We start from the raw sequence: 18,916 nt of genomic DNA on the forward strand, positions 1-18,916 counted from the left end.
AACATCAATAGCACACCCATTCGATATGGCACACCCTACTCTGTATCTGTAAGGATAAACAGTCCCAGCATATGGTGAAGATCATGTAACACAACATTTTAAGTCTGTTCCTTGTCATGCAACTATAAATTATAACTATATCTGAACATAGACATCAAAGTTCATGCTATTTGTTGTCTTTGCAGTTGTTTCTTTGGTAGGCTTAATCCAGAATTTATTGATGCTACCATTCTCCAAAAGGAGTTTTGTAAACCTCTTTGGGAATTTTTATCGAGCAAGATGCATATCAGCAATATAAAAATATTAAATATGTTATGAATCTGTTTTTTTGTATCCAACTTAAGTTCATCACTAGTTGCCACTGAAGTAAAATATACTTTAGTCTAATGTGCACAAAGAAAAATAATGCCAATTATAATTGAGAGATTTGCACCAGTTATTTTTGTAGGCATGATACAGGCTTTGTTTTTCAATCTATAAAGTGGTGTGAGGCAAGTAGTCATATTCTTATTTCTAAAGCTAATTAAAATGACATTCTCAGAGCTTAAAATTCATCCACAGTCACAAAGTGTCAACCTTATGATGGTGGCATTTGAACTAATGTCTGGAGGACATGAGATTTACCTTTCTAGATTAAGGCCACTATGAAAACAACCAGGTTCATGATTAGGGAATTATTTTGGTTATAAACAAATTTCTATCATGACAATATTACTTGGGGTAAAGAACTGCATATACTATGTTACAAATTATGTTTTATATAATTTGCAACATAGTTTGTAGAAAAAAGGAAGGATATACATAAAATGTTAAGTGTTTTTCTTAGTATGGTAGAAAGATGACTTTTCTTTTTTCTTCTCTGCATTTTCTATGTTAACATATTTTAAAAAAACGTATGTAAAAGAAATCCACCAAAATTTTAATGGTAGTTATTGCTAGATGATGGGGTTGTATTTTATTGATTTTTTAAATCTGTACTTTAATATTCTGTATAATAAGCATACTTATATTTGTAGACAGGAAACAACAGAAATGTTTATATTTCTAAAAGACTTAGAATTTTATTGTTCACAGTCTTAACTGTGGAGGGCGCAGCTCAGTGGCCCATGTGGGAATCGAACCAGCGACCTCGGCATTAGGAGCACAGCGCTCCAACCACTTGAGCCACTGGGCCAGCCCTGTTACATTATTTTGAATGACCATTTATTACCGGCTATGTGAAAAGAATAATCCCAGTAGTAAACTAGAGAAAAGTAAACTGGTTTTCTAAGTAAAGAATACATAAATCTTTGGCATGTATGTAAAACTTTCTCCATTTTACTTCAGACTAGCAATAGTTTTAAAAATTGTATTTGAGTTTAATGTAACTTTCCCTCTCCAGATTAGCAGAGTAACTTTTAAAGCAGGTGTTATTCCAAAACTGGAATGGTAAATTTAGAAAAAGACTAATTGCCGAAAAGCATGTATTTAAAGCAAGCTATTAACACGTAACCTGTTTCATTTTTCTTTTTTGAAACGGAGTCATACCTGTCATCCAGTCGATCTAGTAACCCACCGGTTATTCTTCGAGCTTGAGCGGGGGATTCTAGGCTTCCACTTGTCTCGTTCTGCCAACCTGTAATTGAAGACATTTCCAGTTCTGCTTGCTGAACACGCTTAAGAATAGCCTGTACTTTTTCTTCTGTCATCTCCTCAGATTCTACTCCTTCTTCAAGTTGAATGTCCTCAAATAGAGATTTGAGTTTTTCTTCCGTCATCTCCTCATCAGGACCAGATTTTCCTTTCTCTTGCTGCTCAGAGCTTACTCCTACTTTTCTAGTCTGTTTCAATGGCTTTGCTGGTTTAACATCTTTTGGGACCCCAGCCATACTTCGGAGATACTGAGGATACTCACTCAGACGTACATTCTCCAACTGGCTCTCATCTACATCCATTGCTTCAGACATTTCCGTTAAAGGCATTGAGTCTTCAAGTTTGCTGTCTTCTAAGGAAGTGTCTTCTGCAGTTACGACTGGAGGTCCATCTGCTGAATACTCTACATTTCCCTGGGAAGGTGCTAGCCCATCACTCAGTCTACTGGGGGTTCTAAGGGGAGATTCTATGCTAGAGATATCACTAAAATAATCATCTTGCTGGAAAGGGGTAGGTGGTGTGTAGTGCAACCCTGTGGGAGTTTCCAGTTCCACTTGAAGGGAAGGATAACCTATGGAAGACAGCACATTTGGACTGACTGGAATGAATTAAGAGTACATCAAACACAAACACATGGAATGACTTAAATTATATCAGGTATGAAAATGTATGAGGAATTACAGAATGGTGATAAAGTTATTGGTTTAGTCCAATTAAATGTAATACAATAAAATAAAAGACTAGTGCAAACTATAATAAAATAGAATACTGATTAAGATATAGATGGTTTCTATCAATTTTGGTAATATTAATATAGTAACTTAAATACAGACTAATTTAATCCACTATAAAGTTATCTGTCATTATATAAGATACATTTATTCCACAGCCAAATTAATTATCTTTCTACTTTTAGCATGCAAAATCCATATTGTGGTGGACTGAATACAGCAAGCCACAATAAACCAATTTTTATAAGTTACTTTAAGAACTCTACATATAAGCAATTTCTACCCAGCTCTAATTTTTACTGATTTCACATGAAATTTACAGCAAAGAACAACGAATTTAATCTAATGATTATTAGATTCTAGAGGCGTAGCACTAGGAAAACAAAATCTAAAAGATGTTAAGAAAAGGATTTAAAAAGCCGATAAAGTAGAAAAGATTCCATGTAAAGTCGTCAGGTGTCAATGTGACAAGAGATGAAAGGGTTGTGGTGTATATGGAGGTTTTAGGGAACTTGGTGATGGGGGTCCACTCAGAACCACGAATCAAATAAAGAGAAAAAAGGAATGATATACAACAGAGAGGAGGAAAACCATTTGCCAAGAACTCTGAATATTCACGGCAATGCTATGAAACACAGAGGTTTATTAACCAGACTACACAAAGTGGAAGGAGAGAGCAATTCCCTTGTTTTACACTTTGCTGAATGGACTAAAGGACTATTTTTCTCCTTGAGCAGAGAGAAAAGTCAACAATGTTCTGTCTGGTCATGGTGAGGAAAGGAAGTTTCACAAAAGTTCAATGAAGAGGAGAGACAGGAAAAAAACCAGCCAAGCACATTTTCTGAATTATTAGTCTACAAAACTAAAGCCTAATTTTTAATCAGTCCAAGATAAATACCAACTTAGCTTCTGTTGTAAATTCATATTGCTATAGGTAAATGAACATTTTCTATTATGGTCACCTATAAACCAGAAACTTGTTGAAAAGTTGGCTAAGATTAGCTCAGGTTTATAATTTGCACAAGTGAAATTTATTTCATATACACATTCCTAAATTTTCCCAATAATTTTTAAAATAAGGAATATAAACTATTAAGACCTAGCAACAAAAAGCCTTTGTGAATTTTTTTAATATTCTGATTTTAAAATGTTTAAAATTAAAATGTTTAAAATTAAACGAAGCTTTCAATTCCATTGAATACTTTCATTGTTTTTTGGTGATCTTGTTTATTAGAGGTACTGTTCTTAAAAAATTTTCCCAATAAAGAATATTAAAAGATTCTATAAACTAAAACTTGGCAATAATTCATAATTTTACATAAAAATGGTGTATCTTTAGTGCAAAGTAGTTTGGTTACCAATATATGGTCTCACATATAGGACAAGGCACTGAAGAGAGCTTTTTCCAAGGTTCTATGGTATTTATAAGCTTAAAAAGAAACGACTTTTGACATTATTATCCACCATGTTTATGTTATGTGGATAACAAGGTATGCTTTAAATCTTTAACTTTAGTAAGCAGAAATTTTGTAAGCATTTGAGATCTTTTGTCATATAATATGCAGAATTAGAAGTTACAGATTCTTGTTAGTCTAACTTTGGTGGTTTAAAACCAGAAATAAAAACCAAATACCATTTTTCCCACAAAATTTTGAGTAGTAGAAAAATACTGCTAGCTCTTCTTTCTGCCTCCACACTATCATCGACATTTTCTTCCTCAAAATTCATTATAGGAATAAATTACATTTGTGAAGGAAGACAAGCATCTTGAAAAACACTGTAAGACATTTGTTACACTTAATACTTTGATGAACAAAGCCCAAATTTACATAATGAAGGAAAGATGACAATATTATATAAATCCAGCTAATGTAAAAGAAGAATTATGTTATTAGTAACATCTCCGCTCATTGAATTAGAAATTATGCTGCCTTTTATATATGATAGACAAAGTAGGGTTTTTTCAAAGAAGTGAATAGCTGCATATGAAGTTAAAATAATGTTTAAAATACTTTTCTGAGTGATTAATGTGTCACAATAGACTTTTTTAGTACATGCTTAAATACTTGGTCCCAAAATAGTAATTCACCATTTTACTTAACAATTTGTATACTTTATGCATAATCTTGACCGAATACTTTACTTACTTGGTAAAACAGCTGACAATTTGGTTTTACCTACATTTGAATAAAACAGTTCACTAGTTTTTAAGGTTAATATGAAAATAACAAAGCAATGCATTCTCTAGGTATTAATCTTTTTTTTTCCTACTTGGTCATATAAAATATTTGAAATACAATTCTTTCAGATAACTTATACTTTTATGGCTCATTATTTGTAGTTTATATTAACAGATGTTGATCAAGCCTTTTCTATAAGAGTGTATATTTGCAGACTCAAGCAGATAAAAGACTGTGAAAATGAGAAATTAAGTCAAGCAAATCACAATTTAGCTGGTTTTAACTGACTGCCTTGTCCTACTACACTTACACATTTTACCAAATGACTAAATAAATATGAATACTGAATTCAATTACCATCAACAGGGTCATGGAAAACATTGTTCTCATCTGCAAAACTTCTGGTGCCTGAAATATTTCCATAATCAAATATTGGTCCTTCTAGCAGAGTCACTATATCTATTCGATTAATTTTTGTCAAGACTGAAGTTAAGGCATCCGCTGAAAAAGGAGAAAAAAAGATTGAAAATCTAATTAAATTATTTTCTTGCAGTCATCACAATATCCACACAAAGGCATGGCTTTTGCGACCCTCCTGGCATTCCAGCTCTTCCTTACTGCAGTGCTGCAGTGTCATTATCCAGAGGGTTCTGAAAACCCACTGCTACAGGGAAGCCACGTTACGGTCTAAAGAATCACTCTGTAAAGCTGTGTTTGGTGACAGCAACATTCATTGCATGTAAGATGCAGAGTACACGAGATTGAAAACAGCTATATTCCTTTTAGTTGTAAGGGGATCCAATAGCATTTTAAGCACTTTGCTCTCCTCTTGCACTGACAAAATAGGTCACCCTCATATTTGGTGCTTAGCATTTTAATGACTTAAGGTCAGGCTGACACAGGCAAACCCACAATCACTTACTCCACATTGTTGTGGGTTGGCAATTGCGGTTTATCACCACTCCCCTTTTCTCCTCCCCCGACCCCAACAAAACGAAACCCAGTAATATCAGTGAATTTTCTGGCGCCACAGACCAAGTTGAATAAAATGATAGGATCTAATGTGATCCTATCCTTGTCTTTCTACCTAGAGATGCACATCCATCTCTAACCACAGCATAACTTCGCAGTGTTTCTACCCACGTCCCACCCCCACCGCCATGTTTGAACAGCTAGAATTATATTTTCACTTTTGATGGTCACAGAAAAAACTACAGACAAGCTGCAAAAAATTCCCTCTATTTGCCTTTTTCAAAGCTTCCTAAAGACAGAAGCTTAGAATATTAGCACTAAAGAAGTATAACTTCAAAAGACTTGCTATCACTTTATGATCACTCTGATTTTGTTAACAGTAAGCTTATTTAAAATACTGGATATATGCAATTTTTGAAAGTTAAAGTAAAATAAGTTCAGCATACTTGTAGCATTTTTTCCGTCTCTGGTAACCCATTTTTTTAATAACATGAAGCTTTGAGAAATTAAAGAATTTGGATTTTCCACACGAATTTGATTGATTTCATCCACTGAAAAATTCAGTTCCCTTGCCAGTTCTGTAGAAAAGAAAAACAGTTACTGAGATTTCAGATTCTACTTTTATCACATGTTTCATAAAAGTAATGCTCAACTGCCACAGAGGAAAAAAAAAAAACAGAAGAAGAAGAAAGAAATTGTAGAGTAAAACCTAAGTACAGCCTGGGGCATTAATCTTTATACACTTGATTTCACGAGAAAGTAGTGATCATACACAGGCTATAATTTAACTCTCCTGAGGCAATTATTTAGTTACAGTTAGATTCCATTTAGTGATTGTTTTATAACGATTGGTGATCTGTACAAAGAGGATATTTTTGGATTCTTTTAATTCACCCAAATTGTTCTCTCAACTTGAGCAAACTTCATACAAGATACATAGGGATCTGCAATTCATAAATATGAGTGGCACGAGAGGCTGGTAGTGTTTTCCATAGGCAATACTCTACTCTGAATGACTTCAAGTTTCATGAACTCCACTTCAGAGGTTAATGATGCTGCCACTTGTGTAAAAAATAAAAGGGAGATGGCTTTCTGTCCATCTCTATGTATATAGTCATACACTCCATCTTGTTAAATGCAGAGTGTCTCTGGAAAGACACATACAAGTATGAGTATTAGTGGCTGCCTTGGGAGAGGGAAACGTAGAAGTTAAAGATCAAGAGACTTACTTTTCACAGTGTATTTTGTGTACAATTAAAATTTATCAGGTATGTAGTACCTTAAATGAACATAAAAAGTAAGAAATGGGGGAAGAAATCCTTCCATGGAAAAGGAATTGGTTAAGATTCTATGCTGCTTAAGAAATATTTCCAACAATTTTGCAAAATGCATTCAGAAGCTCAAAAAGTCTATATCCTTTGACCAAATGATTTTACTTCTAGAAATCTACTGTGGCAAAACATAGGGTTGTACACAATGATTTACATACATGAATGTTCATTGTAGGCTTATACTACTGAAAAATTGAAAACAATCCACGTATTGAACAAAAGAAGAGTTAATTAATGGAATGCAGTGACTTGCAAACTGTTTTGATCAGGGCCTACAAAAGAAACACATTGTAGATCATGGTGTTGTATAAATGAAACAAGGTCATTATGGAGGAAAACTAGCCTTAATACATGTAATACACAGACATTTTCATTTTCATTCTATTCCATTTCAAAACCTAAACAAAGCATGAGCTGTTTCATGACTCACTAATGACACACAACGAGAACAAGACCATTGTAGAGTGTGTCTATTGGTTGTTATTTATCCGTAAAAACTAAGCTCAGATAATATTTAATTTTGTAGAAACTATATAATTACAAATACAAAAAGCAGGAAACTACACTGTATATAATGTTTTAAAAGCTTTTTAGAAAAAAAATCAAAGTACATTAAGATGGTGACAGTGATTCTGAGGGACAGACTTAAATTTTGTTCTTCTAAAGGTTAGTTTTCCTAATCTTCATTGAGCATGTAATAATTCAAATGTAAAAAGTTAAATTTGTTTTTAAGTTCTTCATCTGTTTTAAGAGACACTCCTTACAGCCCAACAAGCCCTCACGACGGAACTGTATCCTTTGTCTAGAGACTCAACGAAGAGCAAAGACAGATTGTCACTAAAAATTTTACAGTTTTATGGTTTCATGTCTGGCTGGTCTTGTGTCACATCTTCTCCAAACATTTACTCTGACAGACTAAAGACCGGATTTGCTTGTGGAAAATAATCTAATAGTTATGGGCACATAATACTGCAAAATCAACATTTGCTCCAGTATATTTTCAGATTACAAGGTCCAATGTTACAATATAAATATTAATTTTATGTTAGCAATATTGACACACAACAAATTGCTATTAGCTCTCAACAACCTGTAAAGGGTTACTCGGATCACCTGTCTTTTCAGAGCTCCAGTAAGGTTCCTGGCCATTAGCAGTGTAACAGCAGGGACTGGGTGTAGGAGAGAGGTTTAACACGGAGAGGGAGGGGATTTAGGGCATTCTAAGGAAAAAAAAATTAGATGACCTTGTTGGCCATTATCTACTTTCATATTCTCCCTTTTAGCACCATAGATAATTGCTTCCCTGTGTATAGAATGTATGTCAATGGTGGCATGTAAGATGACTTTAGATATGACAACATTTATTTTGACTATTATGTTTTTTGGCTGTACATTAAAAATATACACTCAACCTATAAAAGTTAAAAATTTCTCTAATTTATGTGAGGTAGAATTTTGGGGGTCCAGTTTACATCAAAACTCCAAAGCAGAAATGTCCAGTTGACACAGAACTTTATCTTCATCTTTAATGAAGCAAAATCAAGCTAAATATTACTTTTCTACATACTGTTCATAAATGGTTTCATTCATTTCACAGAACTCAACTGCTTTGGTAAGTTGAATAGATGTGTGTATCCTATTTTTAAAATTTTTTATTCAAAATGCATCACTGTCATCCCTTTATTTTCTTCTTTATATAGTTATTGAAAATGGTCCTTATTTTCCATTATCAAAGTGATTAAAGATTTCCTTTTAATCTTTGGCCATAGTCCACTTAAAAGTATCAGGTAAATAAACATATAGATAATATGTGTATTTAATAAAATTTGTGAAGATGACTCATGAATGATTCAAATTTGTGAAACCTACGCATGGATCAATTGATCTGTTGCCTAAGAGAGCTGCTCTAATGGCATAAACCATGTTTAAAATGTTTGAATTATTTAAAAATCATAGGTCTTAGCTATGCTTTCTTTTATGCCACAAAATAATTTTGCTATTAGGTAAAAGGTTATCCTATATTCCCAGAAATAGCTTTGTGAAGAACGTGCTTCAATTCCACGTAAAATTAGATTTTAATTTCTATTCTTTCATGTGTATGCATAGAAAAGGCTTTGAAAAATACAGTATATAGGTACTAACAGTAATTACCTCTGGGTAGGTAGAATTATCTTTTACTCATTGCTTAGTTCTGTTTTTTACAACGAACTACTTGTGGATAAGACAAAGAAATTAAGACACGGTATCTGTTTCATTCAGGAGTATACACACTTACCTGTCCAACTAAGTCCCAGGTGATCGGCTACTATCGCCATCCTGATATCTGTCCGTTCACATGGACTCTGAGGACCTACGATTTACAATTTCTTAATTAAAATAATCATCAAGAAAAAAATACGACACTGGAAAATTGCTTTTAGCAGTACTCAGATTTTACAGAGAGACTAACGCTAACACTGTACACTTAAATGTGTCCTAATCACCCACATGAACACTTCTCTTTTTACATGGCTTACTTGGTTTCCCCTGCGTCAGGCCAAACGTCAGACTACATGGATGCTCAATGTAATGGGCACATGCTGACAAGCTAGCTACTTTACAACAGTTACAGAAGTGTTGTGTTGGTGAAAACACCATGATGGGATTTCCACATCTGTGCTTTTACTTTGACAGAATCATATCCATTAGCACATTAAGAAAAAAAAATTGCTCATTTTGAATGACACCAATATCTTCAGCATGCTTCCCTAGCTGTCTATAGTGTAGTTCGGTTAAAAGGAAGAAAGAGGAGTATATAGACAGCACATACAGATGACAATGACAGAATGAGAAACTACGGTTAAGTCACTCCACAGGCAATCACAACAGTTCATGCACTAGGGTCTACGAGTTGGAAAGTGTTTACAAACTATGCTCGTTCTCCAGGATGTGAGCAGAGTGCTCGAGAAACCTGACTGCCTTCATTCTCACCAGTCCTCCTACTGCTCCTTTTCTCACTGCCGGCCTTTTCACTCTTTGATTTTAAAGGTGCTGCCTCTGTTTTCTTATCTCTAGCAGACTTCGTTGTAACTGAAGGCTGGCCACCCCGGGAACTCTCGGACAACGACGTGTTTCTTGAAGTACTGTCTTCCTCATCCGACAACTCAGACTGCATCTTTTTTTCTTCTTCAGAGAGGCGGTCCACAAGCTTTAAGGTCTCACCACTAATGCCCTTAAAATATTCAATGGAATGTTTACATACTTCCTTAAGCTGACTTTGCCTAATTTTAACTGTGGTGGTGCTGGTGGTGGTGGTGGTAGTGGTGGTGACACAGGTAGGTCTTACCTTTACTGGCAACTTGGATGGAAGTTGTTTGGCCTTGTCTTTCTCTGACCGCCCTTGCTTTTGTGTGGCACATGCTTTTCTAACTGAAACTAGGTTATCCCTGTGTGTGTTTTTTACTGGAATTCTGGATTTGACATCTACACAGGAAGAAGATGTAAGGGTTTTGGTTTTCTCAGATTCAGTAACCTGCTTCATTTTACTCACTTTAGTGTTTGGCATATGATTTGGTGGGAAGGTATCTTTTGGTGAAGTGGCTTTTATGGGAAGTTTGGATTTTCGCCTAATCCCTATCGATTCCTTTGTCTTTTGCTGCTCTCCAAGAACTTTCTGCTTATCTCTTACACAGTGTCCTTGCAGTACCCCTGTCTTTTTTCCTGAGGAGGTTTTCACTGGATTAGCTTTCTCTGTGGTACAAGTGGGTGCAGAATGTTCTGTCAGAACTACTTTACTTGTAATGTTATCTGTCTGTATGGTGGAAGAATCCAAATTGTTGTTGTTATTAAAGTTATCTTTTTGAAAATCATGTTTTTCTTGGGGCCTAGCGCCCATGTGGCTATTGGCTGAATTTGTCAGCTCTGTTGCAGTTTCATTCTCTACTCCCTGACAACTGGTCATCACAGCTTCTATCTTATCTGTTACTTCTCCAGGGCCTTCTTTCTTCATGGTCATGGTGGATGCAGAAATTCCCATTTTTATAGGCGTGCGCAACTTGGGGTCAACTTTAGAGGTGTTAGTGGCTGCTGATTTCTCCAGGGAGCCACTACTGGATGTGCCTTCCTGACACTCTCCGCTGGTCGGGATGCTGGGGTTAGGTTCGACTGTAGGTGCCTCTACATTTCTCTCTAGATTGGTTTCTACAGTGGTGTCCCCTGACTGTGGCTGTGGTGTGGCAGTGACCATACTTTTATCCCCTTCCCCCTGGTCCCCTGACTTCCCTTCAGAAGTATGCTCACCAATCTGGAAAAATTGGAGCCTCTCTTCAACAAAATCCCTCTTGCTCATGTCAATTGCACCACTGCGAGTCATCTCAAACATTTTTCCTTCATGAAATGGGAAGGGGTTAGGCTCACTAGTTGGGGTACTTTCATCGGTTGGCGTTCTGGCTGGCGTTGTGTCAGGGGTGGTTGCTGGAGAGCGGTCTTCCACAGCCAGACCAAATGGCTTAGTTTCATCTTCCCGTGATTTACTGTCAAAGACTTCATCATCCCCTCGGTTATTAGACCAAGGGTCAAAATCTAGACCTTTGGTAGCTACTGTTTTAAAAGGAGTGGCAAATTCTTCATCTACTTTGTAACTGAAATAAGTATCAGGAAACACTGATCTGTCAGGATGTCTGCCTTCTAGGGTGAAAAACTGGGCCCCTGACTTCTGATCAGTCTTATCAAGAGTCTTTTCAGAGGAAGAACTTTTAGAAGGTGGCTTATCTTCATCTGGTCCCACTCTTCCCTCCTCCTCGATAACTTCAAGTTTACTTTGGCTAAAGGAGCGGTCAGCTGGCTTCAGAATGCCTTCTGTGTTCCAGACATCTTTCTTAATTTCCATTGTTTGACTTGGGAGTTTAGAATCACTCTCTGTCAAGCCATCATCTTCATCTTGTAGGTCGTAGCCATCTAGAGAGTCAATCTCTGTGGCATCTGTATCATGAGAAAACTCTGCTGTGGTGGCAATGGAACACTCTGTGATGGACTGGTCATTGTTTCCATTCTGGGCAGTTTCATTCTGAGGTGAGTCAAGGCCAAGGCCAAATTCGTTATCTTTTCCAGATCCATTAGTTTCCAATTCTTTCTGTTTGGAACCCTTTTCAGCAGAAGCTTTGGATTTTGTCATTTCTTTTTGTTCACTGTCTGCTTCCTTTAATTTGAAGGTGTATTTTTTAACCGGGACTGGTTGATAAATAGATTCGTCATCGCTCGAATCACTGACATCTGCCCCAGGAGGAACTGGGGAAGGTGGCTGCACTCTGATGACGGGTTCCGCCAGCTGGTACTTGTCGTGCTCATCTTGCAGACTGACTTCAATCATGTCGACCTCTCTTTCAGGGAGATAATGATTTTTATCTGATTCAATCTGGTCTGCATCCAGTGGTGGAGGAGGGGGAAATTCAATATAGGCAACTCTGTTATTTTTGGGTCTTTGGTTAGAGTCTTTGCTCACACAGTGAGGCATTTCGTGTGCAACTGTTGTTCTTTCCTCCACTGTAGTCTGCTTTAAGGAGGATGACTTGGCCTGCTCCTCTTCCTCAGATTCCTCAGAAACCTCTGGAATTGGGCTGGGTTTGCCTGGTATATAAGCTATGAGTGAGTCTGGTGTCTTGGACGTAAATTCGTAACTCACTTCCTCTGAACTGGGTGTTTCTGGGGTTAAAGGGCTTTTTCCAGAGCTATCTAGAAAGGAAACTTGCTCTAGAGTATCATCTTCTGGACTACCTTGGGGAGAAGGAGGTTGCTTTTGCTGTCTAGTTGTATAAAAGGTCCCCCTGGTCTCTTGTACTGTCTTACATTCCTGACTTATGATTTTTTTCACACTTCCTTGTTGTATCTCCTTTTCGTATTGCTTCCCCACCTGTACAAAACTGACATAAACAGGTAAAGTTTTTATCTCTTTCCCTCCCTCTGTCTGGGCTAGTGGTGCAACTTTGTCCAATCCATCAATGGGACTATGGTCAAATACATCACTAGAAGGAGATTCTTTCCCTGGGCTAAACTCTAAAGAATCAGGAGATTTGGTGGGAGACATTTCAGTTTCATCAAGAGGCGGGCACAAGCCTACATAACTCTGATGTTTGGAAACTTTGCTGATTTCTGAATAGGTAACTTTTTCATCTTCTAGAGAATTAAAGTGATGTGTCTCAACTGTCTCTTTACTCATACTTGATTGGGGTAACTTTTGTGATAGTTCACATTTTGGAAATGAAGACTGCTCACAAAAACCATCGGGAATATTAGAAGACGGCATTCTCCTTTCATCAGCCACTCTTACTGGGATGTGCGATGTTGCTGAGCTCTCACTTCTCCTGGAAGGTTGACCAAGACATCCACCAGGACGTTCCCCTTCTTTAACAACATATTCCCTATATAAGACTTTTTTGGAGGGAGATTTTACAGTCATTTCTTTAATTTCTGAGAGAGAGCCATTTGTTAACAATTTGTGTTCTCTCTCAGTCACAGACAAAAATTCATTCCTTTGATCAACAATTTTACTATCAGAGTGACCAACGTGATTCTCTCTTACATCATGAACAAGTACATGCGAAAGTTTTTCTTTCTGCGACTTATTGTTAGTGGCTCCAGAACTTTCCCATGTTCTAAAGACCTTTTTGTCCCATGGTCCCTTAGTTGCTAAATCTGAGGTTACATGACATGCCAAGTCTTTAGCCTGTTGTTCGGAAAAATAGTCAGGCACTGCTTTACTTGACATTTCAGTTCTTTGTTTTTTCACATCATCAGAGCCAGAATCATTTACAACAATTTCATTGTTTTGGTCATGCTCATCTTTAGCTTTTAATACCATAAAATCTTTCTGCACAGATACACTTTCATCTGAGAGGTCTACGGCCTTCTGTTGTTTTTCTCTAGCAAAAGCTTGGTAGACAGGTAGCTTGCTCTCCTGGATTTTTTTAACTGGGATTCTGGATTGGCCATCTGCCTTTTTGTCTTGAAGCATGTCCTTACTTTTGGCCTGTGTGCCTTGTTCAAATTTTAACCTAATGGAACTGAGTTTAGATTGTTTGAGCTGAAACCCAGACTGGGGCCCTTCTGGTGCTTTGCTCTGGGAAATACTTCCTTTGGCTTCCTCTGTGGATTTGCTGTCCTCAGTATGTTCGGAAAGGAGCTTCTTCTCCGGGCTGCTAGGCAGACTGGATGCTTTCCTCTCATCAGCTTTGGGGAAGCCTTGCCCATCACGGCCATGCTGCCTGGCCTTAACCCACTCATCGCTGGATGCCAACAGTTCTGTCAGCAGTACTTTTTCAGAGCTGCTACTGGAAGAGCTTTGAGAAGAGTATTCTTTGCCATTTTTAGGGCGTGGCTTTTTCTCTGGGGACTGCAGTTCATCATTCAGCTTTTCGGTTTTGTCACGAAAAAACTGTGACACTTCAGTCAGTTTTTCTTCAGCTTCTTTCACAGTCCTGTCCACCCTATCTTCATATATCAACTTCTCTCTACCTCTGTCTAATCTGTCCTCAGTGAAGCGCATCCACATGGCATGTTTTGGACTACTAACATCGCCAGAATAGTGCAACACTGTCACTTTATCAAAATGCTCATCTTTAGACACTTTACCTACACCATTTTCGGACACATCTTTATAGATTTTGGAGAGAATTTCTTTTTTGGGGGCAGTGACTACTTTTTCTCTGGACCGCTTATCAGACCCCTGTAACTCTGAGCTAGGGGGTCCTGCATGGTCTGTAACCGACTCCTCGGTATCAGAATGAGACACATCTAGCTTTTCTGACAGAAGCATTTTCTCAGCAAACCTGTAAGACTCCCCTCTTAGTTCTGACAACTCATCGTCATGGTATTCTATTGAGTGTTGACTCAAAAGTTTCAATGTTTTATAAGAGTCATCAGATACGAGTTGAGCAGAACTAGGGCGACTATCTTCTTCTTGGGACACAGGAGTGTTTACTCTGGAAGACTCCAGATAAGAAGGCAGTGACTCTTCGGCAGTAAGTTCTTCTTCTTCTTGCTGACCCTGTTCCTCTGAACAAGGGAAAGCATCGTGTTTTTCTGGCAGAAAATCTTTTAGGTTAATATCTCCCCGGGATAAGTCTTTCTGATATACATACATTTCCTTTTCTGGATGCTTTTTGGTTTCTCTAATAATGACTTCAGTGGGCTCAGCTTGGTTACCTTTTTCGATGTGGACTTCTATTATACGCTCCAGTTTGGGTTTCATTTGGTTGTCCTTCTCTGCATGCTGGGATGAGGTTTCAGCAGCAGACTTGTGAACATCTGGAGACACTGCAGACTTATGTTCAAACAGACCTGCCAGTTCTTTGGAAGGATCGCGCCCGGACTGAAAGGCCTTCATGATGTCATGGACGGACATGGTCTCTTCAATTCTTTCAGAGGCACCTTCACTGCCTGGTGGAGAATGATACACCATTCTGGTGGTTGTGGTTATGTGAGTCTCTTCCTTAACACGCATGCCTTTGCTCAAAACTCGACTGTGGTCATCTTCTTCACTACTGGCTTTCATTTGAAACGCTTTCACTTTTTCTTTAATACTAGAAGTGGTGGGCTTTGGTTCTAATTCCATAAAAGGAGGTGATGGTTTGGGTGACACGGGTTCCTCTGTTTGGGACGGCGGAGATTCTCCAGCTGAGGGTTCATAGCTCCTGATCACATGAACCACTTCAGTTCTTGTTTCTGTAATGACAGGAGGGATGGGGACTTCGTGAAAAAGTGGCTTAGGACCAGTGCTTTCAGCGCTTTGTGGGGCCGAAGGTGTTTTTTCACTTCTTGTTTCAAAGCCACTGTCAGACAAGGGACTTTTATCTTGGTCATGCTGAGAAAAGTCATCGGGAGACTCTAAAATCGTATCTGTTCCAAAAAAGGAATCAGCCATTTTACATAATTCTTTCTCAGAGGTGGAAGGCCTCATGGAGGCTGGAGGCATTTTGAGTTTGTGTTCCTGCAAAGCCATTGCTGGTTTTAAAATTCTTTTCTGTCTCTCTTCACCATCCTTCTTTGCATCCTCAAACTTGTACTTTAAGTTTGTCAGTGAACTACTCCCAATATCATTTGTTAGGTAATCAATAACTTTGGTCAAGTTATAATCCTTTTCGGAAGCAGCTTTTGCTTTTACTTGCACTCTCTCTGGCAGAGACGGGGAATGGCTTGCAGCAGCTTGTCTTGCTTCTCTTATCTCTTCTGAACTAAATTCTGTCCAGTCATCTTCGGGAGAGTGTCCTTTGTCACTCTTTGGTGATTTGGGCGGCCCTTTATTATCTACACACACATCTTTCTTAAGGATTTCACTCACTTTCACCAAGTCTTCCTTTACTTTCTCGACAATTTTGAAAGGTTCTTCATCGTCAATTCTCCCTTCTTTTGGGAGTTCGGGTTGGAATGGCTTCTCCTCAGGCACGTCTGTTTGTAGTATAGCAGTCATGCGCATTAGGTCCTCTTTCATTTCAGCCACGTCTTTTAATATCTCCTGACTGGAAGATAAAGAAGATGGTGTAGACAACTTAAGGGCAGAGGGTGCAAGGAACAAAGATGACTTAACTGGAGATGAAGTTCGACTGTAATGGGGCTGAGGACGTGTCTCCGTAGTCAATGTTTTAATGGGTGACAGCAAGGCTGCTGCTGATTTTGTAAGTGAATTAGAGTCTGGAAGTTTCTTTAATGCTGGTTCTGGCAAAACATTGACTACAGAGTATACTGGCACTGTGATTATCGATGAAGTGACAGATGAGGTAGTTGCAGATATAGACGACCCAAGGGATGTATAGAGTGCACTTGCGGAAGGAGTTCTTAGAGACTGAAAAGCTGATGGTGCTGAAGAAACATATGACCTGAGTGGGGAAAATGGCGTTGCTGTCGTGGTAGAAAACGCTTTCTCAACTGTGTCTGTAGCCGCGTTGACCACAGAGCTCACAGAGTTTGTCGCTGTAGAAATTTTTTCCTGTAACGTGGCAGTGGCTCTGCATCCGTTAATGAAAGTTGAAGATGACGGATACTTCAGAGGGGAAATAGATCCATTCACTAATGCTGCCTCTGCATGTCCAGGCATCTGTTTCACAGGTGAGGAGAGAGAAGAGGCCATGGTAACTTTAGCTGATGAAATGACATCAACTGCTGCCTTAGCTGGAGACATCACTGACTTTAAAGGCGAAGAGATTAGCGGCGCCGCTGATGTAATAATTGACTTAAATGGCAAACTTGAGGAATACATATTAATGTTGGATTTAGGGGAGGCAGGGGGTGTCATGGTAATCGAAGACCTCTCCAAAAGAGACCCTGCTGTCGTCACTGGGGAGGTTCGAGAGGAAAACGTAGAATTGGATGCCAGCCCTTTTAAAGGCGAGGCCTCCGTGACTGTGGGAGCTCTAACCAGGGTACCAGAGGAAACCTGGATGTTGTATGGAGATTGTGACACCACTGTTTTTATTGGTGAAGAAATTGTCCGAAAAGATCTAATTGGAGATGCCACATCACTAATGGATTTAACTGAAGATGTAGTTGACGCGCCTAAAGTGGATTTGATTGGAGAAGGAGTCGAAACAGACCAAATGGATTTTAACGGAGAAGCTGATGGCGTATTAGAGGAAGAACTTGATAAGGAAGTGAAGCCTGACTTGGCTGGCCCGGGCACTGTAATCGGAGCTGTGGTCCAGGACTGGTATGGTCTTGTAGAAAAGAATGGCTTGTATGAGTAAGAGGTGGGGAGGGATCTTGTTGCTCCTGCACTCCGTTCAACTGTTTCTTAAATTTTAAAATGAAATCAAACACAAAAATCAACAAAAATGGTTGAGAAACAGAGAGACCAGAGAAAAAATTGGTCAGTAAACTTTGAAATATTACAGAAGCAAGTACAATTGTTTGCATGATTTAGAATGGAGGAGGCAAAAGGAACAATTAAGTAAAAGAGGGAAAAAAAATTCTACAGACATAACTACTCCAAAGTTAAAAAAAAAAAAAACCCAAAAAACTGAAAAAAAAACACAAAACGAAATAAATATAACACAGAGCAATGTGAAATGAAAGACAGAAAAAGCACGTTGCAAATAAATAGGCCAACAATGAAAAAATAGAAAACATGAGGAAAGAATTAATGATGAAAAATAACCACAATGGAAAACGGGTCCCTTACTTCCTATTGACTTTCTTATGTGCTGGTTTTGAAATATCAGTAGCCATTCTGTTTTGCCTGTATAGGTACATGTTTGTTTTGTACAACCATAAAACTCTCATTTTAGTAATTTCTAATGTTCCCTCTCCTTGAACCTTTTGGTGATCCAGATTGCACCTACTTAGAACCGTATCAATGTATGTAGCTATACATTAAATATCTGAAAGTCTTTTTAGGAAACCACTCAATCCTATTTCATGCAGAATCCAAAATAACTTTTAAGTGACAGGCAACTGATGTGCAAACTGTGAAGCCACTGGATTTTTAATCTGTATCTTCCATGCACAATTCGGTTATGCTTTTACACCCATAAAAAGCCAATAAGAGCAAGAAATTTTCTGAGTCAGAATTTTAAAGAAAAACAAAGAAAAGGAATGTTTGCATTTATCGTTTCCATGCAGTATATTCCTTTTGGTGAGGAAAAAAGAAAATGTAATATGAAATGATTTTAAAAATGCATGTGAACACACACACACAAAGGGAAAAAAAATCCCAGAAAATATGGTTCATGGTTACCATAAGCAAGCAAAGCAACTGAAAACATTTTATCATGCACAATATATCATGGCAAACAAGCCAATGAAGTAATACAATTTTTATGCCATAGTATGCCCAATATATAAACTTTAAAAATACTTTCACAAGAGCATTTAGAAAGAAGAGTACACTTTTTCCATGAGATGTGAAACTTGGTACCTTTTGAGATTTTAGGGAAACATTTTATACTGCACATTAAAAATACATTTGCAATTAGATATATTCATATCTGAGGTTGTTTTCATTATGGATAAAGGCATATAGTTTATCTTATATTTTTTCATAATCTATTATACTTTTAATTCTCAAAAGGTATCATGGGGAAAATCTAAAAAGCACTTGTTTTTA

At 37.8% G+C, this 18,916-nt stretch overlaps 1 protein-coding gene across 1 annotated transcript in view; it reads right to left on the reverse strand.

Annotated features, from left to right (window-relative positions):
• ANK3 (ankyrin 3) overlaps positions 1-18,916 on the reverse strand; it is a 303,291-nt gene that overhangs the window by 21,787 nt on the left and 262,588 nt on the right. Inside the window, exons 37-41 of the mRNA XM_081075424.1 lie at positions 9,817-17,598; positions 9,122-9,196; positions 5,962-6,093; positions 4,901-5,044; positions 1,528-1,615 (exon numbers count right to left, since the gene is read on the reverse strand). Coding sequence (XP_080931550.1) covers positions 1,528-1,615; positions 4,901-5,044; positions 5,962-6,093; positions 9,122-9,196; positions 9,817-17,598 — 8,221 coding nt within the window. The remainder of the gene's footprint in view (positions 1-1,527; positions 1,616-4,900; positions 5,045-5,961; positions 6,094-9,121; positions 9,197-9,816; positions 17,599-18,916) is intronic.

The sequence above is a fragment of the Rhinolophus hipposideros genome, assembly GCF_964194185.1.
Source record: "Rhinolophus hipposideros genome assembly, chromosome: 15".
NCBI classification, from domain to species: domain Eukaryota; kingdom Metazoa; phylum Chordata; class Mammalia; order Chiroptera; family Rhinolophidae; genus Rhinolophus; species Rhinolophus hipposideros.